A 26,115-nucleotide genomic window follows, 5' to 3' on the forward strand; every position below is an offset into this window, starting at 1 on the left:
CTCCCGGGCGGATACAGTTTGAAGCCCTTCAGGATCTCCCTGGCCCGCTCGTCCTTGGCTGACATGTTGCGGCGGCCGCCGCCCGCGGCTCTCTCACGCTGGCCCGGCGGAGCCTCACAGACGGTGCCCAGGAACGGAGGACTGAGCCGCAGCCCGGCCTGGAAACCTCCGGCGAGCAGAGGCAGCGGCCAGACCCGGACCGGCCTCTCCCTCCCCTTAGCTCCCGCTCCTGATCCCTTCTCGTTCCCCCTAGCCTCGGAGCACCCGCCCCAAAGCCAATGGAAAGCTCACCTCGCCGATTGGCACCCTAAGCAGCCAATAGAAACACTCAGCGGCTTCGCCGGGGGACGACGAGCGTCAGTGGGCAGGGCCCTCCCCGGGAAGTCCCGTAGGACAAATTTTTCTTTAGGTCTTGTTGCCTAGAGTTTGCCCCAGCGGAGGGATGGCTTCAAATCTGCAGAGGCTCGAGGGGCCCGCTCCCAGCTCAGAGCACACTAATGCTCTGAGGTGACTGCGCGTTGCACTGTGCGATGTGAGAGGGACTACGTTTCCCAGCATTCCAGGGGGAGTGCCCGGTGGTGGTGGGGGGAACCACAGATCCCAGCACGCAACAAAGAGACCCAGGGACTACAAATCCCAGCACTCCCTGCAGCCTGTTCCTCTGTAACTTAGACTCCAGTGTGCCGCGCAGTGTGCGCAAATTCGTAAACCCTCCCTCAGCTTCGGGGGTTTCTGAATTCGGAGACTTGAAACTGGGCGGGAAGACCCCCTTAACTCTCAGAAGAGGATGACAGCCCACAGAGAGGTAACATCTGTTTACATGGAACTCAGAAATCTCCTGCAAATCATGGTAAGGCTGCAAACAACAAACAAAAACACTGATTAAACCGTGGAAGATAATATGACAAAATGACTCTTTCAGATCGTGCTTGTTTGTTGGTCTGGGGCGCCTTCGACTTGTTTTGCAGGGATTTCTGGTGTGCTCCTGTGTTGGACTGGGAGAGAGAGCGATTGTATACTTAGAATATCCGTACCGGAAGGGTTATTAAGAGAATTTGCCAATCCAACTCCTCGTTTTACATACGAGGAAACTGAGGCCCAGAGAGGTGAAGAGATTGTCCACCGGTTACAGCAAGTTGGGGAAGAGTTAGAATTCGGCTCTAAGTCTCCTGACCCGCAGTCTGCGCTGTTTACACCACATTAAGGTGGCGATATTTTTAGCAACATGGCTATGTGATTATTCTCCTTGGTGAAGTTTCCCCATCCAGGTTGAAACACCCAGAGGTTAGGCAAGCATTCATTTGGTGGTTTCTTGCAAGGGAAGGAGTGTGATGTTTATTTATTTTCAATCTAGGAAGAACTTAGTGGTTTGATCTGTTCTTTGTTTGTTGCTCAAGGTGACATTTAATGTGATTTTAGGAACTAGGTAAAATCGTGTAGGCGAGGGTTTGCTTGGACATTTCCTATCTCTTTTACTAGGCTTTCCTTCCTCTTCCCATCCCCCTTTCACCCATCTAGGCAACCACCCAATTTTTCCTTCCATTATAATTCAACAAAGAACCTTTTCAGGTTTCCGGTAAAGGGTGAAAGGCATTGTCACTGTCATTAGGAAGATAACCATCTAGTTAGGGAAAAAAGGAAAGTCTGCTGAGATTCAACAGAAGCTGCAATAAATGTCATAAGGGAAAGGTCATCAGAATGCCACAGAGGTTCTGATGGAAAGATTAATTCCTGCTGACAAAACTGATGGAGGAGGGGGCATTTGAATTTGAAGGATGGGTGGATTTTTTTTTTCTGTTAAAAAAATTTATCTTAAATTTTTAAGATAAAATTTTATCTTAAAAATTTTTGTTAATGAGGTATGACATATGCAGGAAGGGCACTGCTTTTCTATACGTATACACCTGTGTTCACCACCCCCTAAATTAAGATATAGAACACTTCAGCACTCCTGTGCCCCTTCCCAATCTGCACTGCATCCTCTCATCCTGATAACCACTCTTCTGACTGCTATTACCATAAATCAGTTTTGTCGTGAATTTCATTTAAATGTAATCATACAGTAAGTACACTGGGAGTCTGGCTTTTTTTGTTCATCAGTTGTTTTTGTGAGATTCGTCCATGTTGTATGGAACAGTAACTTTTTTTTTAATTGCTTACTAGTATTATGTCATAGGTATCTAGCAATATTTGTCTAGTTTGTTGATGGGTATTTAGGTTATCAGTTATCAGTTTTGGGCTTTTGTTAACAAAGCTGCAGTGCGTGTACTTACAGGTTTCTTTTTTCAGACTCTGCACTCATTTCTAGGAGAGGAGTAGCTGGCTTGTACAGTTTGCATATGATCAGCAATAGTAGTAGATATTGCCAATGTTAGCCTTCACCAGCAATATAAGAAAATTCTAGATGAGTCTTAGTCTTGTCAAAACAGGGTCTTACAAGTCTTTATAACTGAAGTATTTTGGCTAAATGTGGTATTTTTTTTTAAGATTTTATTTATTTATTTGACAGGGAGAGAGAGATCACAAGTAAGCAGAGCAGCAGGCAGAGAGAGGGGGAAGCAGGCACCCCGCTGAGCAGAGAGCCCTGATGTGGGGCTCAAATACCAGTACCAGCACCCTTAGATCATGACCTGACCCCAAGGCAGAGGCTTAACCCACTGAGCCAACCAGGTGCCCCTAAATGTGTTATCTTATTAATAGTTTTTTCTTACATTGTCTCTGGTGTTGAGCACCTTTCCATATGCTTTTTGACTCAGTGTCCTCTTTTGTGAAGTGCTTGTTCAAGTCTTTTGCCCACTTTTCAAGTTGGGTTTTTTTCATCTTATTCTTACTGATTTGTAGTTCTTTATAAAGTTTGGGTTTGGAATTCTTTGATACAGCCTTCACAGATATCTTTTCCAAGTCTGTGGCTTGCCTTTTTAGTCTCGCACTGATGTCTTTCAATAAACAGAAATTCTTAATTTTAATGTAGTACAATAGTTCAGTGTTTTCTTTTATGATTAGTGCTTTTTTGCATTAAATTTAAGAAATCTTTGCCTACAGGCTTGGTAGGATTTTTAACAGGCAAATAGGAGGGAAGAGCATTGCAAAAGAAAGAAGAGGGAGCAAGGTTGAACATAGGCCCCTGTGTCAGAGAGGGAAGGTGCAATTTGTGTTGGGCATGGGAAGGCCTGCAGTTCGGACTGTAAGAGGGTGGGGCAAGACGTAGCTGGAAAGATAGGAGGGAAGCATACTGAGAAGGCTTTTCACAGACTGGACATTTTTCTGAAGGAAGTGGAGGCACTACCAGAATATTTATGAACACAAACAGAACTTAGTTGTCTTCCCTCCACCACCAGATTTGCTTTTTCTCCTCTGCAGTCCCATTCACTTAACACCACCTCCAAGACAGCTTTGGCCTACGTAGCCATAATCCTGGGTGATATCCTCTTTCCCTATTCCTGCCTTCAACTGGTCACCTAGTTGGGATAGATCTATAGTCTAAATGTCTCCAACAGTGTCCCTTCTTTATCATGCGCAACTGCCACTGCCTTGGTTCAGGATCTCACACCTCTTATCTATACTGTATCAATCACCGAGAGTTTCCCTGCCTCCAGCTCTTTCAATATCCAGTCCAATAGCAGCCAGTGTGATCATTTTAAAGTGCCAATTATTCACGCTTCTCTACAGGTTGAAAGCCCCAAGTAGCTCCCCAATGCCCTTAAGATAAAATAAAAACTCCTTTATATGCTTACACTTTTTGTGATTTGCTTGCTCATCTTCCATGCTCAACTCAAGCCTCATCTCCTCCAGAACTGTGCCTTAAATCACCTCTGCCCAGAGCACAGGCAAGGGAGCCGTTATCTGTAGCACTGGGGTACTGTGCTGTCATACTGTGTATGTTGTACTGGCAACTGTCTGTCATAGCCAGACAGGTCTGTCTCTCTCAGGGGCCGTGTGCTCTCCCAGGCAGAAATTTCACTGTACTAAGGTTTTTACTGGGTGTAGTGCTTTGCATGTGGTTTACAAGACTCTTGATGACCTGACTCCAGGTCTGCAGCCCTTGCTTCTCATCCCTGAACCTTGGGTTCCAGACACTCTGGGTTTCTTTTCTGCATTAGTATATTGCTACATGGAGTAAGCCTCTATGCTATGGTCTGCTGTCCTTTCTTCCCCCTTTTGCCTAGAAGATGCCAGTTTTCTCTTCCCCAACATACATACTCTCTTCTGTGCTTCCAAAGTGTTTTCATATCTCCCTCATAGCACTTAACACATGAAAGCTTGTTTTTTCCCCTTTTTCAGAAGTATGCTCCATATCCAATATGGGACTTGAGCTCACGACTGGAGATTGAAAGTCTTATGCTCTATCAACTGAGCCAGCCAGGCGCCCCCACAGTGAAGCTTTTTGAGGGCAAGAACCTTCTCTTCTCTTTATATAATCTTCTACAACATAGAAATTAGAACGAGACAGTTTTTTAATAAACCAGTGGGTTGGTGCTAGGCTCCTTTGCATTTGTCTGATATCTGCACTCAGATTCACTAAAAGCAAATAGAACCCTTTTCCTTGTCTTTAAGACCCAAAAGTCTCTGGTGTGTACTTTAAAGGAAACAGCTTAATTGTTAAGCTGTGTAGCATTCCTTCGCCTTCTTCCAGAGCCACGGATGTCATTTTGCTCACAGAACCATTGTTGGCTCAACCCATCTCTTTGTTATTTTAAGACGTTTTCTGAACAGAGGTCACGAATATGGTCTTGGCTTCCCATAGCCCGGGGTCCAAAGACGACCTTGCCACTTAACCAGCTTTTAGATTTTTTAAGCTTAGAGTTATGGTAATTCAACGAGACAGTGACACACCTGGCACATGGGAAAACGCTCAATAAACGGGAGTTGATATTACACTTAATATGTCTTTGTATCCCAGGATAGCCGCAGCTATCCTACAGCTGCCGTAGGGAGCTCCTGAGAGGTAAAGCTCAACCAAAGCAGTGTATTTCGGGCCCAGGATGGCGATGGTTTGGGCGCGCGCACTGCCTAGACTCCATTCCTCTCTTCAGGCTCCTCTCCACCTGGTTCCTGGGCTACGACACACCTCGGACCGACCCACCTCGGACTGTCTCTCCCAGGCCCAGGCAGCCCTGGAGGTCTGAGGCTGCCAACGCCGCGGGGGGAACTTAGTGTGGGCGGAACTCGAGTGCAGCGGCGGGAGGCTTCCGGGGGAGCCGCAAGGCCAACGGGTCGGCGGAGGCAGAAAAGCGTCGGACGCCGGGCCGATCATGGACGCTTGACAACCTGCGGACAGGCGCCGGGAGGCCGAGCCAGCGACCGAGAGGACGGAGTGGCGGCGAGGGCAGGTAGGGGTCGGCGAGAGGGCGGGGCCCGGCGCGCCAGGCTTGTCTCAGCTGTCTGGCTTAGCGCCAGTCTCCAGGAATGCCCGCGGCCCCACCGAGCCGGCCCCGCCCCGGGGAGCGCGCCCCGCGGCTCCTCACTCCACACCCGCGGCCCTGCCTGGAGAATGCCGCTGGCCTTAAAGTACACCCCAGCCTGCAACCCTCAGTTCCTCAACTGAGGTTTTTCTCGCTTTCCCACCCCCAGAGGCTGCCTCTTTGCCCCTCTGCTGTGCATCAAGATAGCGCCCCCGCAAGACGCGAATTCAGCTCCCCTGTGTCCCATGCCGCAGCCTGTGGCCCTCCCACTTCAGAAAAAAGGGACTCTCAACGCTTCCTTACTCTTTGCCCCTACAGGCTTTGCGCCTTAGGCCGAGATTTTTTTTTTCCCTCTCTTTTTTCTTTCCTTTTTTTTTTTTTTTTTTTCCTTTAAGGGGACCAGAATTTCTGTCCATTTCTCCCTCTTCACCCCAGGTACTTCCATTCATCTCCACACGTGTCAGCTTGGAGGGGAGGTTTTCGTTCCACCCCCTCTCTCCCGCCTTATCCTGTCTCTCTCCTCTTATCCCTTCCTTCCTCAGCAACTTTTCTTCCCTAGCGCTTCGCTTTTTCTGTTTCGGACAAGACATTCTTATGTAACCTATGTGAGGCGACATGCTTGTTTCTTTCATACTGTGGAAGGACTGCTGCTCTGTATGCCTACCTCCACAGGAAAGCTTGGTTTCTCTTGCACCAAACTATCGTTCGAATTATTCTCTTCTTCACTTTACTCTGCCTCCTCTTCATTTTGGCACAGTGCCCCCAAATGTGTTGTTGGTGGAGTAGTCTTTTCTTACACAGGACTCCTGCAGAGTAGGTCTGCAGTGTGTATTCCCATACACTCAGCATGTAAGTGGATTATAGAATTGAGGGACCCTCGGCCCCTCATGTCTTCAGGATGGCATTGTTTTCTCAGATCATTTTATTATTTTCTTGAGATTTTGTACAAATTCTGAAGTCCTGTTTGGTAAAATCACATAGCTATAGGAGGTCAAATAAGGGGAGTTTCCTCAAGGACTTAGACAGCATGTATTTTCTTAATTTGATTATGTTGCTTATCTTTCATTAGGATTTTCTCCCCAAGTCATTTAGGCTTAAATGACTTCTTTGATTAAACAAAACATCTTTAATGTCTTTTTGCGGTTTTCCTTATTTGTATCGGCTGTAGGTGGGATTCAAATAACATACTGTAAGCTGTAACTGATTGCAATTGCTTATATCTCCTTTCTCTGTGTATGGGCAAAATTCTCTGTTTCTTAACTACAATCTGTAAGTGAGGTAAATATAGAAGAGCTACTGAGAAACTCCTATGTGTTTCTTTGGGTCTAGTGAGGTTTAAGGGCTTAAAAGGTGCTGGTATTGGAAGACTGCCACATGGGGATGAAGTGGCTTTTCTTAAGTGTTTCAACCTCTGAGCAAGGACACAATTCCTTTAACTCTAGGTGGAACCCTGCCCATCTCACAAAGTGGTTATAGCATCTGGACTGTTTTTCTTTTTTGGATACTATAAAGTTAAAGTATTCTGATGTCTGATCTGGCATTAAATAAGCATAGACTTTGCAAAGGAGAAGGAAGAATGGCTGAAACACTTTTCTTTTGGACAGATCTCAAGGCCAGAGAATGGCAGGTGAACAGAAACCCTCAAGTAATCTCCTGGAACAGTTTATTTTACTAGCCAAAGGTACCAGTGGCTCAGCCCTCACTGCTCTCATAAGCCAAGTGTTGGAGGCTCCTGGAGTATATGTCTTTGGAGAACTGCTGGAGCTGGCCAATGTTCAGGAGGTAAGAGCAGTTTCCGAACAGTTTCCCGGTCTTTGTTCTAAACCTTGCTGTGATTCTCCAGGATTCCAGGGAATTTCGGTGCTGAAGCATTGTGGACCTGTGAGGGGCGCTGTTCAGGGAGGGATGGGAATTGGCCGGGAAGAGGGAAAGAGAGCAAGGATGATGTTTTGGGTTCTTGGTCAATATTTTCATTTCAACTTGTGGTAAAATTAGATTGGGTTACTAATAATTTGAAAGATAGGGGAAAAATCCCCTTGAACCTGATAAATAAGAAAAGTGGAGCATAAGCATAGCTGATACTTAACAGAGGTAGTTTCAGGCATTTGTGTAATATGTGAAAACACGAAAAGCTGGAAAGTAGTCCCTTTTGTTTTGTTTGCTTCTATTTTTGATTTCTTGTTATTGAAACTGGGGGTGTCTAGTTGTGGTTGTTGTGCCTTAAAAATGAGAAGGTTGTGGCAATTCACAGACCTGTACCTCTGGGGCTAATAATACATTATATGTTTATTAAAAAATTTAAAAAAATTATAAAAAAAATGAGAAGGTTGGTGAAGAACGATTAGGTTGAATGAAGAGATGTAAAGCATCTTGTACTTTTCAACATCTGCTTCTCACTTTGGATGCTTTTACATTTATTGATTCATACTTTTATATTGATTGAAAAGTCTGGTGGCGTCTTTACTGCTTTGGGGATTGTGCTCCGAAGTTGGAGGGTGGGTCAGCTTCCGCTCTCCTGTCACAGCTTCTCTCTGGCTGCCTGGGGTGGTGCTAGCTCTGGGGGCGGCTGCCACATGCAGATGAGTGCGGTGCTCGTTCTCACGGATTGTGTGCACCATGCTGCTGAGGGTGGCCTGGGCGTTGGTGTCGATGGTGGCCCACATCGAGGAAGTGACTGACTTTTGCTGGCTGGTTCTTCACTTTGTGACCTTGAGGACACCTTTGCCGTCAGTTGTTGGCTCCATGTCCACAACCTTGTGAATCAGCACCTGGTGGCAGAGGTGTGGACCTTCGGGTTTTGGGACTCACTGCTGTACATCTTCTTCCTCTTGATTAGGAAACTAGAGCAGTTCCCCATGACCCTCCATTGCTGACCTGGCGTCATTTTGGCTTCCTGTAAAAAACAGAGATAGAAAGAGCCACTTTTATGTTCTAATTGGGATTTTTTTTTTTTTTTTTAAGAGGGGGCTGTGGAGAGAGAGAATGTTAAGTGTGCTCCACACCCAGGCTCAGTCTCACAACCTTGAGCTCATGGCTTGAGTCAAAGTCAAGACCTGGATGTTTAATTGACCGAGCCACCCAGATACCCCATGAATTTTTATTTAATGTCAGCCTTGCTTATTAGACTGTAAGCTCTGTAAGGGTAAGGTCTGTTGTGCTCCCCATTGTTTTCTTAGTGCTTAATATGTAGTCTGACACATAGTAGGCTTTTAGTAAAAATTTAATTTACCAGAGATGTAAAAGAAATCCTGAGGAAATTTTTTTAAAACTAGCTTTATTATTATTATTATTTTTTTTTAAGATTTTTTATTTATTTGACAGAGATCACAAGTAGGCACAGAGGCAGGCAGAGAGAGAGGAAGGGAAGCAGGCTCCCTGCTGAGCAGAGAACCCGATGCTGGCCTCGATCCCAGGACCCTGGGACCATGACCTGAGCTGAAGGCAGAGGCTTTAACCCACTGAGCCACCTAGGTGCCCTAGCTTTATTATTATTATTATTTTTAAAGATTTTATTTATTTATTTGACAGAGAGAGATCACAAGAAGGCAGAGAGGCAGGCAGAGAGAGAGGGGGAAGCAGGCTCCCCTCTGAGCAGAGAGCCCGATGCGGGACTCGATCCCAGGACCCTGAGATCATGACCTGAGCCGAAGGCAGTGGTTTAACACACTGAGCCACCCAGGTGCCCCTAGCTTTATTATTTTTAAACAGACTTTCTTTTTAGAGCAGTTTTATTTTTTTGTTTTTCATTTTTTAATTTTAATGTTTATTATTATTATTTTTTAAAGATTTTATTTATTTATTTGACAGAGAGAGATCACAGTAGGCAGAGAGAGAGAGGAGGAAGCAGGTTCTCCACTGAGCAGAGAGCCCGATGCGGGGCTCGATCCCAGGACCCTGGGATGATGACCTGAGCTGAAGGCAGAGGCTTTAACCCACTGAGCCATCCAGGCGCCCCTATTTTTCATTTTTTTAAAGGTTATTATTTATTTGACAGAGAGAGAGAGATCACAAGTACGCAGAGAGGCAGGTTGGGGTGGGAAACAGGCTCCCTGCTGAGCAGAGAGCCCTACTCGGGGCTGGATCCCAAGACCCTGAGGTCATCACCAGAGCTAAAGACAGAGGCTTAACCCACTGAGCTACCCAGGTACCCCTTTAGAGCAGTTTTAGATTCACAGCAAATTGAGAGGGAAGTACAGAGATTTCCAGTATATCCTGCCCTCATACATGGATAGCCTCCCCCATTACCCATATCCCCCCTCCAGTGTGGGACCTACACTGACACATTGTTATCACCACATTGTTATCACCCAAAGACCATAATTTACATTAGGGGTCACTCTTGGTGTTGTACATTCTGTGGGTGTGGCTAAATGTACAATGACATGTGTCCACCATTAAAGTATCATACAGAGTAGCTTTACTGCCCTATGAATCCTTTGTGTTCCACCTATTCATCCCTCCTTCCCCTCTTAATCCCTGGCAACCATTGATCTGACTACCCTCTTCCTAGTTTTGACTTTTCCAGAATGTCATATAGTTGGAATTGTACAGTAAATAGCCATTTCAGATTGGCTTCTTTTACTTAGTGATATGCATTTAAATTTTCTCCATGTCTTTTTATGGCTTGATGGCTCATTATTTTTTCAACAGAAGAGATGACAAAGGGGTAATAAGTTCCTTCAGGTTCATAAAAAAATCTGAATGAATATGCCAAGTAGTTGTTCCGTAACTGTGAAAGATGGGCTGAGAGGAGATGGATGAAAATTAAAATAGAAAGACATTGATTTAGGCCAGTGGAAGAAGTTGTGGAGTATCTGCTGTAAAGAAAATAGTCCTTTAGGATTAGTTTTGTAATTATCTGTCTGAAAAGTAGGGGCTAGATTTCAAGACCTCAGGAGGTTCTGACAACCTGAGAAGGTAGACTGGGTTAGTAGGAAGCCAGAATTCTCAATGGGGGTGCTGAGCAAATCACCACTCTCTCGCCATATCTGTTTTTTCCATGTGTGAGCTGGAAACCCTAGTTGCTTTTCAGTGGTCTAAGATGATTGTAGTTCTTGGGAACTTTTTTTTTTTTTAAGATTTATTTATTTAGGGGCACCTGGGTGGCTCAGTGGTTAAGACTCTGCCTTTGGCTCAGGTCATAATCTCAGGGTTCTGGGATTGAGCCTCACTTCGGGCTTTCTGCTCAGTGGGGAGCCTGTTTCCCCCTCTCTCTCTGCCTTGCCTCTCTGCCTACTTGTGATTGATCTCTCTCTCTCTCTCTGTCAAATAAATAAATAAAATATTTAAAAATTTTATTTATTTTAGAGAGCGGGGGTGGAGTGGGGTGGAGGGAGAGGGAAAGAATCTTAAGCGGGCTCTTTGCCCAGCGTGGAGCCTTATGTGGGGCTTGATCTCATGACCCGAGATCATGACCTTAGCTGAAATCAGGATTCAGATGCTTAACTGACTGAGCCACCCAGGTGCCCCTTGGAAACTTTTTTTAAAAGATGGTTTAAATTAAGTAGTAGTATTATTGGTGTCCACAGAGTACTTCCTTGGTAGTACTGCTTTACGGAGTTTGATAAATTAAAGGAGCAGTGGGTACATATTTGTGAGTAAAAGAAACACCCAGTTAAGTACTGCCAACAGAGCAGAGCGGCTCCAGGCAGAAGAGTATCTGTGTCTGTTTTACTTCTGCAGATGGCTCTTCGTCATTCACATTAGGGAGGAATAAGTAATTTTTTTTTAAGGTCTAAGTAATTTTTTTTTTTAAAGATTTTTTCTTTATTTATCTGACAGAGATCACAAGTAAGCAGAGAGGCAGGCAGGGAGAGAGGAGGAAGCAGGCTACCTGCAGAGCAGAAAGCCTGATGTGGGGCTCGATCCCAGGACCCTGGGATCATGACCTGAGCTGAAGGCAGAGGCTTAACCCACTGAGCCACCCAGGTGCCCCGGTCTAAGTAATTTTAATGAACGTTTTTATTTGGGACTGCTTGATACTGTGGTTTCCAGTCCCACATGGACTGTTCTGTCACACTTTATGCTGTGCTAATCTTTCCCAGCACTCACTACTGTTGAGAATTACTATTCACATAGTTCTGAAATGATTTGGAACCTACCCTACACTTCATTCAGTGTGGACTGATAGTGGCTTGTTACTTGTACCTGTCAACCCGGTTGTGTAGACAGGGCTGCTCCAGTCTTCGTTTTTTTGTTTTGTTTTACAATTGATTTATTTATTTTAGGGGGGTTAAGGGGCAGAGGGAGAGAGAATCCTCAAGCAGACCGTTCGCTAAGCTTGGAGTCCAATGTGGGGCTTGATCCCAAGACCCTGAGATCATGACCTGAGTGGAAATCAAGAGTCAGATGCTTGGGTGCCTGGGTGGCTCAGTGGGTTAAGCCTCTGCCTTCAGCTGGCGTCATGATCCCTGGGTCCTGGGATTGAGTCCCACATCAGGTTCTCTGCTAAGCAGGGAGCCTGCTTCCCCTCTCTCTCTGCCTGCCTCTCTGCCTACTTGTGATCTCTGTCTGTCAAATAAATAAAATTAAAAAAAAAAAAAAAAAGAGTCAGATGCTTAACCGATTGAGCTACCCAGGTGCCTCTCCAGTCTTTATCTTAATGGCATGGAAATTCTAAGAAAACCTGAACTGCTCCCAGTACTCATTGCTGTGTGTGTCTGTGTGTGTGTGTCAAAAGCAGTTGCTTAGGCATGCTATGTGGAGTGTAAAACATGTGTTCCTGAGGGAGAAAAGTTAAATTTAAAATTAAATAAATCTTAACTTATTTTTTCCAAAGAACAGAGTTGGACGGGACCTCAAGGACCATCTAGTAAAACAGTCAGCCGTGGCACATGACTGTCACCCTTTGCTTGAACACTGCAGTGACTGGTAGACAGCTTGGTCTATGAACTGTTGTTGGTTTTTTTCCCTCCTCAGCTTGCGGAAGGAGCTAATGCTGCATATTTGCAGTTGCTGAACCTTTTCGCCTATGGAACATACCCAGATTACATAGGTGAGTTGGTTAAGATCTTCCAAAGACTTTTCTTAATTATGTCACTCTGTTTGGACATACTGCCTCCATGAGGATCACTAGGGTCTGGAATATAAGCATGGGGTGGGAACTTTCTTACCTGGCTGTTTCCCACTTTACTCTGCATTGTAGGTAACCTTGCGTGAGGTCTTTATCTTCTCACCCTTTATTTTTCTCTGTGAGTAAAAGAGGGACTATATTTATGCTTATGGGTAAATATAGTCCTTATTTTCCAGATGAGATTCTTAAGGACTGGTGTTTGTAGAACACTTGGAATGTTGTGAAGTGTCAGAATACCCACCCGAAAAGTACTCAAGTATTTTGAATATTATCAGAATAATGTCACTATATTGAAGAAGATTTGGAAAATAGGACACAAAGTCACTTGCAGTTGATCACCATTAAACTACTGTTAGCATTATAGTGCTGGACTTTTGCCCCTTGTGTTTTCTGTTATGTAGGTGTCATTTAGTTTGTATACGATACTGTGGTTTTTTTTTCATTTACTTCATAGGCATTTTTTCATATTTTACATCTTTCTAGTCATTTTTTTTTAAAGATTTTATTTATTTATTTGACAGAGAGAGATGACAAGTAGACAGAGAGGCAGGCAGAGAGAGAGAGTCTTTCTAGTCATTTTTAACATTTTATAATCTAAAACTCCATATTTGGCCCATTCTCTTTTGTAGGTCATTTGAATCTTTTTTTCCTTTTCTTTCTCCCTTTTTTTTTTTAGAGTTTTTTTTTTTTTTTAAGAGATTTTATTTTTAAGTAATCTCCACACCCAAAATGGGGCTCAAAGTCATGACCCCAAGATCAAATATCACACTTTCCACTGACTGAGCCAGCCGGGACCTTGGTCGTATAAGTCATTTTGTATTAGGATCTTAAGTATCAGGAATAAGGTGAATGCACTTCTCAACAGTAACTTACCTTCCACCCAAGCCCTTTTTTGTTTGGCTTCCTTAGTTTTTGTTGATATGACAAAGGCCTCTTAGTTTACTTTAATGGTATGACTCAGGGCCTTCCCTACTATATCCCAGACTTCTTTTTCCCTTTCTTTCCTCCTGATCACTTGTACCTACCCTGTGCTATATCATCTGGACAGTTTGCCACGTGTTAGTTTATCCTGAACTTTGCTTTGTTCCAATGAGTGTGTCTTCTGTTTCCATCCTCACTAAAGGGACAATATTGCCCAGACTCTGGAACCAGACTGCTTGAATTATATTGTAGCTCCACTTCCTCTACGTATGGGTCCTTTGGCAAATTAAATGATCTCTACCCCAGTTTCCTTATCTGTCAGATGGGAGTAATAATAGAGGTCCACAATCATTTACCTGCCCACCTTGGGCTAGATGCTTCAGAATTTAGGATTTTGGGGATTTTAAAGAGGTAATATGATGTATATGCTTTTTTTTAAGATTTTATTTCTTAAAATTCTGTTTGTTTTTTTTTTTTAAAAGATTTTATTTATTTGTCAGAGATAGAGAGGAGAGCGAGCACAGGCAGATGGAGTGGCAGGCAGAGGCAGAGGGAGAAGCAAGGAGCCTGATGAGGGACTCAATCCCAGGATGCCGGGATCATGATCTGAGCTGAAGGCAGCTGCTTAACCAACTGAGCCACCCAGGCTTCCTGTGTTTTTTTTTTTTTTTTTTTAAGATTTTATTTATTTATTTGAGAGAGCAAGAGAGAGAAAGAGCATGAGGAGGGGAGTGAGAGAGACAGGGAGTAGTAGATGCCTCGCTGAGCAGGTAGCCTGATGCAGGACTCGATCCCAGGACCCTGGGATCATTCTTGAGCTGCAGGCAGACGGAGCCACCCAGGCGCCCCTGCATATGCCTTTTTATGTAACACTTCCAAGATGTGGGCAGCACCTGTATCCAGTATTTAGTTGCATTCACAGTTTGGAACTAAACAAATGAAGTTGTACAACAAGTGGGTTTAAAAGCTTGCTTCACTGAGGTCAGGAATTGCCACCAGATGAATTTCAGCAGCACGCCCAAGAAAAAGACAGCTTGGATTCACCTTTTTGGAATCCAGGATTATGGCTAAGGAATTGAAGGCATTTGGGATCTTTCTTGGGAGGTTGCTGTGAGGACTGACTGGGTATGTGTGTACGTGTGCCCTGCGGCTGCTGCCATTACTCTCACTATCACTACTGGTTTTTTTTTTCTTTAAATATTTTATTTATTTATTTGATGAGAGAGATAGTGAGAGAGGGAACACAAGGAGGGGGAGTGGGAGAGGGAGAAACAGGCTTCCTGCTAAGCAGGGAGCCCAATGCGGGGCTTGATCCCAGGACCCCAGGACCATGACCCAAGCCAAAGGTAGATGCTTAACGACTGAGACGTCCAGGCACCCCATCACTACTGGTATTACTACAGTTTTGCCCATTCTTTAAGGCTCATCTCAGACTCCATCTTTCTTTTTCTTTTCTGTCCTTCCCAAGATGATCCCGCTCACTTGTACTCTCCCTTTCTTTTTTTTTTTCCTTTTCTCTCCTTCTTCCCTCCCCCTCAGCCTCTTGTTCTCTCCTAGTAGTTTGTACCTTTCTTCCAATGGTTCTGTCTTCCATCTGAAGCTGTTGAAATACCCAATTGTAAGACTGAGGGCAAGTCCAAGGCCCTTGGGTTTCACAAGTCTGGTGGTCTGACAAGGCCCATCTTATCTATCCTTAACTCCCCTGAATCACTTAAAACCCAGCATAGCATATAACAGATTGCCAGTGAAGACATGCTGACCTTGGTTGAATGTCACACAGGGCACAGATAGTATTCCATTCGGGTGATTGTCTTATTGTTTGTGCATTTATGCCTGGCTCTTCAGGAGTACGTGGTCTTCTGGAGAAGACAGGAGTTGCTTGTGGAACATTTGCTTCATGAATAAGTGCAGAGTCATAACAGTGAATCAATAGTAGATTTGGTGTGGGGAGTTGGTGAGCTTAGTCCATAAAGCAATTCTAATTTTATTTTGTGTCTTGATTTTTGTGGTGGGTGGGACTGAGCAGCCAACAAGGAGAGCCTGCCAGAACTGAGCACAGCTCAGCAGAACAAGCTGAAACACCTTACCATCGTGAGCTTGGCATCGAGAATGAAGGTACAGTGCCGAACCTCTTCCTCTCTTGCTCCTCACCCTCAGGCAGGTGTTGCATTGGCATTGGCGCGTGAGCTCCCAGCTGTTGTACAGTAGTCATACCATGAATGCGTAAAATCGGCTTGGCAAAGGGTAACAGAGATAAAGATAACAATTAAAATAGTGTAGATAAGTATTCACCATTTCTTTCAGGAAAAGTATGCCCAGGAGACCTTGTGAATCACAGGTCTCAGTTCTGGCATGTTGTGGTGACTCACTGGGTGTGAACATTTTGCCATACCAAAGGGAGACTGCCGTTTCAAGATAGGTAATTTTCAAATGGGGGCATCTCAAGGCAAGTTAGCCCCTTCATCTGTTGCTTAGTGCACTGTGAATCTGGTCTGGAGGAAAAACTTGCTCTGTTGGACTTCCTGAGAGCTAGATTTTTAATATGCTGCCTTCTTCTGAGGATTATCAAGCTTAATTATCTTAATTAGGACTTTTGCCTTGTATGCTATCTTAATTTTTTTTTAAAGATTTTATTTATTTATTAGAGATCACAAGCAGGCAGAGAGGCAGGCAGAGGGAGAGGGGGGAAGCAGGCTCCCCGCTGAGCAGAGAGCCCAATGCGGGGCTTGATCCAGGACCCTCGGATCACGACTCGAGCCGAAGGCAGAGGCTTAACCCACTGAGTCACCCAGGCACCCATATGCCATCTCTAGATGCTAACCTTCTGTAAAATAACCACTCCATCGTATCTGAGTTCTCTGCCCAACTTGATTTAGAAGAGGCCTTGCAGTCAGGTTCTCCTAGCCATTAACAAAGAAGAGCCAGATTTCATTAATTTACAGTTGATTTTGGTTCTCTGCCCAATCCTGGCATAACTGTCCCAAGTTTTTGAGGGTCTTCGCCACTGGAAGAAGTTTGCCCTTTGCATCCCCCTCTGTGACTGAGCTTGAGAGATGGGGATTTGTTTTTGCATTGCCATTTCAGTTGCTGAGACCATTTCCCTGGTCTGATGCCAGATTTCTGATTCTCAGTCTGGCATTTCGGGTAGGAGGCCTGTTTTCTTAGGAAAGGAGGACCTAACCTCCTTTTTTTTTTTTTTTTTTTGGCCTGATCATGAACTTCCCAAGTGTAGCAAAGAGTAGGAGTAACTTTTTTCCTTATTTTTATAACCTGTCATTATAAGCCCATCCACATCTCTGAGTTTCAGACCTTTAGTCATAGAAGACCCCTCTAGATATGTTAACTGTTAATCTCTTGTTTGTATATCTCTTCCTCCTGTCTGTTTTTGAGATTTGATGGCTGTGTTAACTTCCAAACTAGAATTGGTGTGTCCAGAAAACTGGATATCTAGATATACATTTGTCTTGGATAAATGCAGAATGTTTATATAACCCAGTAAGGGACTATTGTTGGGGAATTGACACTGGTTGCAAGAGTCAGAGAAAACAGAAGTAAACTTTAGGATGACCCCTGAGCTGGCAGTACCCACTGGCCACCAGTAGGTGGATATGTTAGTCTGCAAATCTGTTGCTTGTGCACTCTTGAGCAGGCAGCCGGTTCTCCTCTCCAGTGTCTGAAATTGTTCAGAGTTTGATGATCTGGCATTTTATGTCATGTCTCCAAGCTTCCAGAAGGTGGCACAGTGGCACACACTGAGTATTTTCTATTCTTCTCTGGGACACTTTTTTTTTTTTTTAAAGATTTATTTATTTATTTGTCAGAGAGACACTGCACATGCAAAGTAGTGGGGGCAGCAGCAGGCAGGAGGAGAAGCAGGCTCCCCACTGAGCAAGGAGCCCAGTGTGAGACTTGATGCCAGGACACTGGAATCATGACCTGAACTGAAGGCAGATGCTTAACCAACTGAGCCACCCAGGTGTCCCTCTGCAACATTTTCTAAGAGTGCTTCACAATATGAAAGTTAAAGGCTGGGTGAAGTCCAGGACTCACATTTATCTAAGTCTCGTTGCCATAGATACTAATAATTAACCACCAGGCTGCAGTTCCCAAATCCCTCAGACAGTGTACACCTGTGTTTTCCTTAGCCCTTGTCAATGGTTTTTATAAATACCGCATGGCTTTATCTGCAGTGTATCCCCTACTCTGTGCTGCTGAAGGACCTGGAGATGCGGAATCTCCGGGAACTAGAAGACCTCATCATTGAGGCTGTCTACACTGACATCATCCAGGGGAAGCTGGACCAGCGAAACCAGCTGCTGGAAGTGGATTTCTGCATTGGCCGTGACATCCGAAAGAAGGATATCAATAATATTGTCAAGACCTTGCATGAATGGTGAGGCTGAAAAAAGGAGGGGTCACCTCTCATTAGGGAAGGGGACGTATGGCATGCCCTTTGTGCCTCTGCTTCAGGAACTGTTGTCTCCCATTATCAACTGGGGCTGCGTAGCGGCGGGAGCCTTAGGACACTAAGGCAGGGAGTGGGGCTGCATTGGGGGCCAGAGCTGTGCAGCCACAGGAATTCCTGCAGGGGGCTATTTAATAGCAGGCTTGGCAGGTGGAGCCTCTGAAGCCTAGCCATGTGACACAGATCCAGTGCTTTGCACACTCAGCCTCTGAGTCTGACCAAGCTCAGGAAGTTAGTGTTGCTTAGATTCCATGGATATGAGAACCCACGTTCAGTGTCAGTAACTTTGTGCTAGTATTGGTAAAACGTGAGGGATAGTGAAGACAAGGAGTGGGTTATCTGAAATGGGAACACAGACGCACACACACAGACTATTTGATGATAATATTCTGGTATATAAAAAGAAGTGGGACATTTGCATGTTCTCTGTTTTATTTTTTTTTTTTGCATGTTGTCTATTTTAATGGAATTTAATGTTTGCAAGAGCTTTGGACATTCTCCAAGGATTTGTTATGGAGCTATAAAAATGATTTGGAGTTTATAAAGCCAGATGGGCCTACTTGGAGGAGAGGTTTTAGGTGAGTTTTAAAGGAGGGCAGGGTTAGGGCCTAGTTGGAGGTGAGGAGAGCATGTCCCCAGGCAGGCACATGGTGTTGGAAATCATGAAGCAGAGCAGGCAAGTTGTATGCAGATGGTTAGGGAGCTGGATATAGGTGCTGCCCACATCTTGGAAGTGTTAAATAAAGAGGCATTTGCAGGGGTACCTGCGTGGCTCAGTCGTTCAGCATCTGCCTTCGGCTCAGGTCATGATCCTAGGGCCCTGGGATCGAGCCCCGCTTTGGGCTCCCTGCTTAGTGGGAAGCCTGCTTCTCCCTCTCCCACTGCCCCTGCTTGTGTTCCCTCTCTTGCTTTCTCTCTCTGTCAAATAAATAAAAACTTAAGAAAATAAAATAGACTCAAACATTTCAGGTATGAGTGGCCCATCTTTGACTCCCTGACCCCCCTGTCCAGACCCATCCAAGTTTCCCTCACTTCAGCTGCTGTTGGACCACAGGGCATGTGCTGTCCAACCCTTACCCCAGGTTCTGTCCCAAGTGTGGCCCCAAGCACCTTCCCTTTACAACATCTGACACAGGCAGGAACTTTCAAAAGATTATAAAAGTGTTCAGTCAGAATAAATAGAAAATAAACTTAGAAAACACCCCTCGAGGGAAGTGCCCTAGCATGCAAATCTCGGCTTCCCGTCCTACTGTGGCGGCTGCCTTACTCCATCTTTTAGATGACTGATGCTGTTTTCATGCCCATAGTTGCCTCGCTTCACTGGATTGAGGTAGAGGGTAAATGTATTCATTGTACTATTCTTTTTTTTAAAGATTTTATTTATTTATTTGACAGAGATCACAAGTAGACAGAGAGGCAGGCAGAGAGAGAGAGGGAGGGAAGCAGGCTCCCTGCTGAGCAGAGAGCCCGATGCGGGACTCGATCCCAGGACCCTGAGATCATGACCTGAGCCGAAGGCAGCGGCTTAACCCACTGAGCCACCCAGGCGCCCCGCATTGTACTATTCTTTAAACTCTTTTTTTAGCTTTTAACATTTTCAAAATAAAAGTGGGGAAATGAAGTATTGAGGGGAATGACAATTAGGAAGTAACAAACTTTGTTTTTGTTTTTTTTTTTAAACAATTTTATTCATTTATTTTAGAGAGGAGCAGAGGGGGGACCAGAGGTAGAGGGACAGACAGACTCTGCATTAAGCGTGGAGCTCCATGCAGGGCTCAATCCTGTGACCTCAGAACATGACCTGAGCCTAAATCAAGAACCGGGGGGTGCCTGGGTTGCACAGTCTGTTAGGTGTCTGCTTTCAGCTCAGGTCATGATCTCAGGGTCCTGGAATCTAGCCCTGCATTGGGTTCCCTGCTCAGCGGGGAGTCTGCTTTTCCCCTTCTCTCTGACCCTTCTCCTTGTTTGTGCTCTCTGTCTCAAATAAATAAAATCTTAAAAAAAAAAAAAGATCAAGAGCCAGATGCTCAACTGATGAAGCCACCCAGGCGTCCTGGAAGTAACAAACTTCTGAGAAAAGGGCCAGTATTTAAAATAGGATGCTTTTAGGGGTACCCGTGTGGCTCAGTCAGTTAAGTGTCTGCCTTTGGCTCTGGTAATGATCACCGGGGTCCTGGGATTAAGCCCCACACTTCCTGCTTCCTGCTCAGTGGGGAGCCGCCTTCTCCTTCCTCTGATGCTTTCCCTGCTCGTTTTCTGTCAAATAAATAAAATTTTTAAAATGTTAAAAAAAATAAAATAGGTTGCTTTTAGAATATCATTTTTTTCCGTTGAGAAAAGTGGTGAATCCATGCCACCTGTAAGATCTGTTTTAATTCCCTTAGTGGGGTACATTCTGTAAACCTTTCTCATGGGATATAAAAATTGACATTCAAGCTGTGTTCTAGGAAACTGTGTGCCCTGTATCATCAGAAATACTGGTCTTGGGAAGAGTGAAGGGCAAGAGCCTTCCTTGGCAGACAGGGTGTTAAAGGAAGTCCTTATCAGGAGTTGGAGACAGAGGTTTTGGAGACTGGAGGAGAGCTCCCAGGCCTTTCTGTGGCTCATGGCTGGTTATCTCTGTTGTAGGTGCGATGGCTGTGAAGCAGTTCTGCTAGGCATCGAGCAGCAAGTTCTGCGAGCCAACCAGTACAAGGAGAACCACAGCCGAACTCAGCAGCAGGTAGAGGCAGAGGTAAGGAAGAGGACATCTCTTACCTGCTCCAGGGATCCCTGTTTGCTGATTTTGTGATTCTTGGTATAGGTGCACCAGCCACCAACAAACAAGCACTGGGCTAGTGGGGTACAGATGTGGATGACATGGTCCCTGCTTTTCGTGCTGTCTCCTTTCTGATTCCTGGTTGCATAGGGTGAATAGGCTCAGAGAGCAGAGAATGTTGTCACTCCATGGTACACATGTACTTCTCAGCTGTAGAGCAAAAGAAACTAATTTGGGGGTGAGTCTTAAAGATGGATGAAAGGGTGGAGGAAGGGGTGCAGCAGGGTAAAGGCATATCGGGCTTTGAGGCCCTGGTTCCGCTCTGCTTCTGAAGCTGTGTGGTAGGTGCACTATGCATTTTACTCTTGAAGCTACACATGGATATTACAACCTGTTAACATGCATGAAATTTCATGTTGAGGAAGGAAGGGAAAACATTTGGCAGATGAGATGCAAGTGAAGAAAGTGTATGATTATGGTTTTAGTGACACCTGGTTGTTCTGGACATATTAGCATCTCAGAACACAGGCTCTTGCCTTTGGGTTAATGGGAGCTCGTGTGCCTGTGGCCTTGGCACTTGTGGAGCAACCTCGGAATTTAGAGCAATAAACTAAAAATTGTGGCATTGGAAGTCCTTTTCTAGTGTGATGGAGCTTGCGATGTTCATGGTATTTAATAAGTTTCTAAGTCGTGTATCCAGGAGTATGGCAAAATGGGACCCAGAGTTATGTTAAGAAACCTAAGAAAAGGGATGCCTGGGTGGCTCAGTTGGTTAAGTGCCTGCCTTCAGCTAAGATCATGATCCCAGCACCCTGGGATCGAGTCCCACGTTGGGGGTAGGGGTGGGGGGGGTGGTCCTTGCTTAGCAGGGAGTCTGCTTCTCCCTCTTCCTGCTCTGCCTGTTGCTTCCCCTGCTTGTGCTCTCTCTGTCTTACAAAATAAATAAATAAAATCTTTAATAAAAAAGAAACATAAGAAGTAGATGTGCCTTCCAAAGGGGGATTTGTGGAATTTAAGGATTTCCCTTACCCTGTTATATGTACTCCTTGAGAATAAAACCTTACTTGTCTTTGTAAGACCAGCTCCTTGTCACAGTGGGTGCCTAACCCACAGTAGGTGCTCAAGTTGTTTGTGGTACTGTGTATTTTCTGGTACACCCTGTGTGCGTGTGGATTGCTCAACTCCACTTTTCATCAACTAGAACACATTTATTTTGGGTACACACATACCCCTACATACATATATGTACATACCAAGTCTGAATGTTCAGGGCATTGTTTAATTTTTAACCCTACTTCTAGCCAAAGAAGTCTGAACTACATTTAATTTAGCACAAGCCAATGACAAATACAATTAGTATTTGTAAGCCTGCTGCTTCTCTAATAAACTGTGTAATCCTTGTCTTGAATATTGTGGTCTCTTCTCTGAGCTGGGATTGATGTCTGAGCAGAGTAGGAAGTACTAACCACTCTCTCTCATCCACTGATTCTTGCCTATAAGTTAAACCGTGGAAACAAGTGAAGTTTGGGGGTGAGATGTGCCCGCGAACCTGGGGTAGCCTGTATGAAGCAAACCATCTTAACCTGGTTGGTAGCCCGAGAGGAGCCTGATGGCCGCTGGCAGCCCTGCTGTGCCCAGACTGTTGCTAATTGTGTGGTAGGTGGTGGGCTTGGATTGTGCTCACTAGCAAAAATGAATGCGTTAATTACAGAATTTTGAATTGTTCAGGTTCATTTCCATGACAAATGGCATCTGTTGAAAGAAGGCATTGGCTAGTGGTGAGGCATGACCAATACTTAGAGAACAGTGTAGGCTCTTAAGTTACAGTTATTACAAAGAAGGAGAGCGCCAGTGCACATGCGTTTGCTCTCAGAGGCCCACTGTTGAAAAACCGCAGCTGTGGTTGCTCTGCCGGCAGAGCCTGATGCTGCCACCAGGTGGCGGTAATAATCTGATTAAATTTGAGAGAAAGTTGAGGAAAAAACCAAGGCCACCTCCTCCACCAGTTAAAACAATCTACTGTCTTTTTTTTTTTTTTTTAATATTTTATTTATTTGACAGAAATCACAAGTAGGTGGAGAGGCAGGCAGAGAGAGAGAAGAGGCAGCAGGCTCCCCGCTGAGCAGAGAGCCCGATGTGGGACTTGATCTCAGATCCTGGGATCATGACCTGAGCCAAAGGCAGAGGCTTTAGTCCACTGAGCCACGCAGGCACCCCAACAATCTACTGTCTTGACAGTCTTCTAGAAAACCTGGAACAGACCAGTATGAGAAGAGAGGGAACGTGGTCAAAACCCAGTGACTTGTCCATTTTCCATTAAGTAAATGTATAATCTGGGTAGTTAATGTCGGATGCTGATCATTCCCCAGCATGAGGTGCATAGAAGGCTGTTTGTAGACTTGAAAACGAATTTACCAAGAACAAAGGGACAGAGGGAGAGGGGGAAGCAGATTCCTTGCTGAGCAGGAAGCCCAACGACTCAGTGCTTGATCCCGGGATCCTGAGATCATGACCTCAGCCAAAGGCAGATGTTCAGCCACCTGAGCCATGCAGGCGCCCCAAGATGGCGTGTCTTGGACTGGAAGGGACACTGGGTGAAGCCACGCTTGACTAAGGATGCCCTCTGTATTCAGTGTCCCAGCCTGCAGTCCTCTGTTGATGCTCCTTTCAGGAAGGGTATAGTACTGATGGAGAGGACAGCAGTTTAGGGCATGGCTGTTCCTATACCACAAAATGACAACACAAACCTAAATAAAAGTTGGGATTTAATCTAGTCAAGGCTCATTTTGCAGATGATAGATCTCTTCTAGGAACCTGGTGTTGGCCTCAGTCACAGCACTGCTTCTTATCTGTATTAAACCTGCTTCTCACCCAAGCTCCTGATATTCTGACTGCTGAGAACTTTTGACCCTGACGATTCCCTTTCTTTTATAGACAGCTCTCTTCTTTATAGACTCCCTGCTTCACAGAGAATATGGGGGTCATCAAACTGGGGAAACCCCTTTACCTCCACTTTTTCCAATGCTTTTCCTACCTCTTTTCTTCTTCTCAGCTGGCTGAGGGACAAAAGCATAAAAGATTCTTTAGAACTGGTGTTGGGGAATGTGTGTGTAAACAGGCACAAGAGGGCACAGCTAGTAGAAGTACAAGACGAAGTGATCTCTTTTCAAAAGGCAGGAGAGCAGTAGTTGTTAAAATGTAAAACATGCCAATGCTACGATCTGGGAAGCTCACTTCTAGGAATATGTCTTCCAGAGCTGTTCACAAGAGTACAAACAGGTAAACATAGAAGACTGTTCTTGGCAGCACTGTACGTGAATGAAAAGCAAGCTGGGAACTAATTTAAGAAAATTGTAAAACATTCGTAACAGTACACAGATGATACCAAGGATGTGTGGAATGTGGAAAGTGTTCAGAAGTTGCTTCAGTAATTTTGAGCCCTCCTTTGTTAAGTAAAGAAACGTGTGCCGAAGACCAATCTAATCCTGTTTTGCCAGTCCTGGTAGTGTGTTTTCATCATTTATCACTTGGTTGGCTGAAGTCCATCCTCTGGTTGTTTATTCAAGAAAGCTCATGCAGCTGTATTCCCAAAGTGCCTGTGAAAGTATTTTTAGTTTCATACATGAACAGTGGTTAACTGACTATAGTGTTGTTAAGACCCCCTTTCTGTTTCTAAGGCCATTTGAACCAGTGCTTTCTCTCACCTGCTGTGTGGTACCTCTTTGCCCAATGGTCCACTTCCACTCGCTTAGTCCCTCTTTTCAGCCAAGGAAGTGTTAGTTCCATTTTTTGCTAAACTCACTTCCATGTGTCTTCTATGAGTAGTCCCTGCTTGCTTCTCCTCATCTGGTTTTCTAAAGATAATCACTGATTTTCTTATAGAGGATTCTGGTTTCTTCCCTGGGTGGCCCCAGTATGGTACGAACAAGTTTCAATGAGTTTTTGGCACTTACAGGCTGAGCACACTGATTCCGTGTCTCCCTCCAGGTTACCAACATTAAGAAGACACTCAAAGCCACCGCCTCCTCCTCGGCTCAGGAGATGGAGCAACAGTTGGCTGAACGGGAGTGTCCTCCTCACGCTGAGCAGAGGCAACCCACCAAGAAGATGTCCAAAGTGAAAGGTCTGGTCTCCAGCCGCCACTAGGGCTGGCTGGGGCAGCTGGCACTCACCAGGCCTGGGTCAGGTGGGGAGGGGACACCGAGGGCCTATTTCCTCCCCTCTCTACCTTCAGTGAGTTCCAGACCTGCCCGTCCCCTCACCAGCGCCTCCCACCCTGTTGGTACTGTTCCAGAAGAACCGTTAATCCTTTCCTCACCCACCCTCTCCTCCCCCAGTTGTTCCTTCAGACTCAGGGGCTCCACTGATGCCATCCCAACAGGGTCAGACACTGCCCAGCTTCCCTCCAGGAGGTTCTTGTCTTTGTTTAAGGGCTGTCTCCCTCCCAGTTTTTCTTTTGCTCCATGTCATTTTGTCAGGCTGGTCATAAGCCGGAGGCAGCTTCAGCCGGCCCACAGGGATGACGGTGAAGGAGGCTTCTCTCTGGGGAGGAGCGTCTGCCTTCTCCAGCCCCAAGTACCACAGGCCCACACTGGTGCAGGTGACCTCTAGCCGGGTATCAGATGCTTTCTTTTCCCTCTCCTGCCTTACCCCTTGTTGGCAGCTCCAATCAGGCCACGGAGGGATGTGATGCTGGGCTATGTTTACTAAACCTGCGGGTTTTCAGCCTCTTAAGCCCAGCTCCAATCTCTCATTAGTTGGGAGCACTGGGTTGACTAACCTCTGGTATGTGAGCATCAGTGGAGGGAGCTACGGGTCTGTTGGGTGGCAGAAGTTTCTTCCGGTTTGGTGTTCTTTGCTGGCCATGCTTCCTGCTGCCGCCTGACTCCTCAGACTGGTTTTCAGTGTGAAGGTCCCAGCTGCTGCCAGGGACCGTCTGTCGACACTTGCTCTCCCAAGATTTTTTGTCCCTCCCAGTGACGTCCAAGCTGGGGATGGTAGTGCTGAGGGCCCTCTATCTGGTGAAGGACCTGCTGCTGCTTCTGTCTCTCTTTCCACCCCTCCTTGGCTGATGACCCAGAGCCCTCTGATGATGGCATTCTCCTGGCAAGAGAAAAGGACTTGACTAGCCTTTCTGAACTTGAACAGTTTCAGGTTATATTTTAATTTTTTTTTTTTTGTACAGGTTCTGATTCTAATACATTTCAACATGCTTTTTTCCCTTTTGTGTCAATATTTGTTATAAACTAATCGCCGGGGATTTTTCACCTGGTTGGAGGGTGGCGTGTGTGTTTGTGTGCGTGTGTTGTTTTTTTTTAAGGGGTGGTGGAGATCCTGGACTGATATTAAAGTTCGATGACAGAAAAAGCACATTTTAGAACAAAAAAATAAAAGTGTAGATTTAATGTATGTGACTGTGGAGTGCGGGGTTGTGTAGCTGGTGGATCTGGAGGGTCTGGGATTAGGGTGGTTCAGGGAAAATGTGACACTCTTTCAG

At 45.3% G+C, this 26,115-nt stretch overlaps 2 protein-coding genes across 4 annotated transcripts in view; one reads left to right on the plus strand and one right to left on the minus strand.

Moving 5' to 3' along the window:
- PDE6D (phosphodiesterase 6D) overlaps positions 1-271 on the minus strand; it is a 52,025-nt gene extending 51,754 nt beyond the window's left edge. The window contains exon 1 of the mRNA XM_059393717.1: positions 16-271. Coding sequence (XP_059249700.1) covers positions 16-65 — 50 coding nt within the window. The 5' untranslated portion in view covers positions 66-271. The remainder of the gene's footprint in view (positions 1-15) is intronic.
- Positions 272-652: 381 nt separating this feature from the next.
- Positions 653-25,837, plus strand: COPS7B (COP9 signalosome subunit 7B). 3 transcript variants are annotated; one of them, XM_059393714.1, is made up of 8 exons: positions 656-850; positions 5,034-5,330; positions 7,007-7,184; positions 12,321-12,396; positions 15,422-15,510; positions 17,586-17,788; positions 20,489-20,594; positions 24,606-25,837. In XM_059393714.1, exons 3-8 carry the CDS (start codon positions 7,023-7,025, stop codon positions 24,762-24,764), a joined length of 795 nt encoding a protein of 264 aa, XP_059249697.1. In that variant the 5' UTR covers positions 656-850; positions 5,034-5,330; positions 7,007-7,022; the 3' UTR covers positions 24,765-25,837. The 3 variants fall into 3 exon arrangements, with proteins under 3 accessions (XP_059249699.1, XP_059249697.1, XP_059249698.1); XM_059393715.1 differs by having other exon boundaries at positions 656-805; XM_059393716.1 differs by lacking the exon at positions 5,034-5,330 and having other exon boundaries at positions 653-850.
- Positions 25,838-26,115: the final 278 nt, after the last annotated feature.

The sequence above is a fragment of the Mustela nigripes genome, chromosome 3 (genome assembly GCF_022355385.1).
Source record: "Mustela nigripes isolate SB6536 chromosome 3, MUSNIG.SB6536, whole genome shotgun sequence".
NCBI lineage: Eukaryota > Metazoa > Chordata > Mammalia > Carnivora > Mustelidae > Mustela > Mustela nigripes.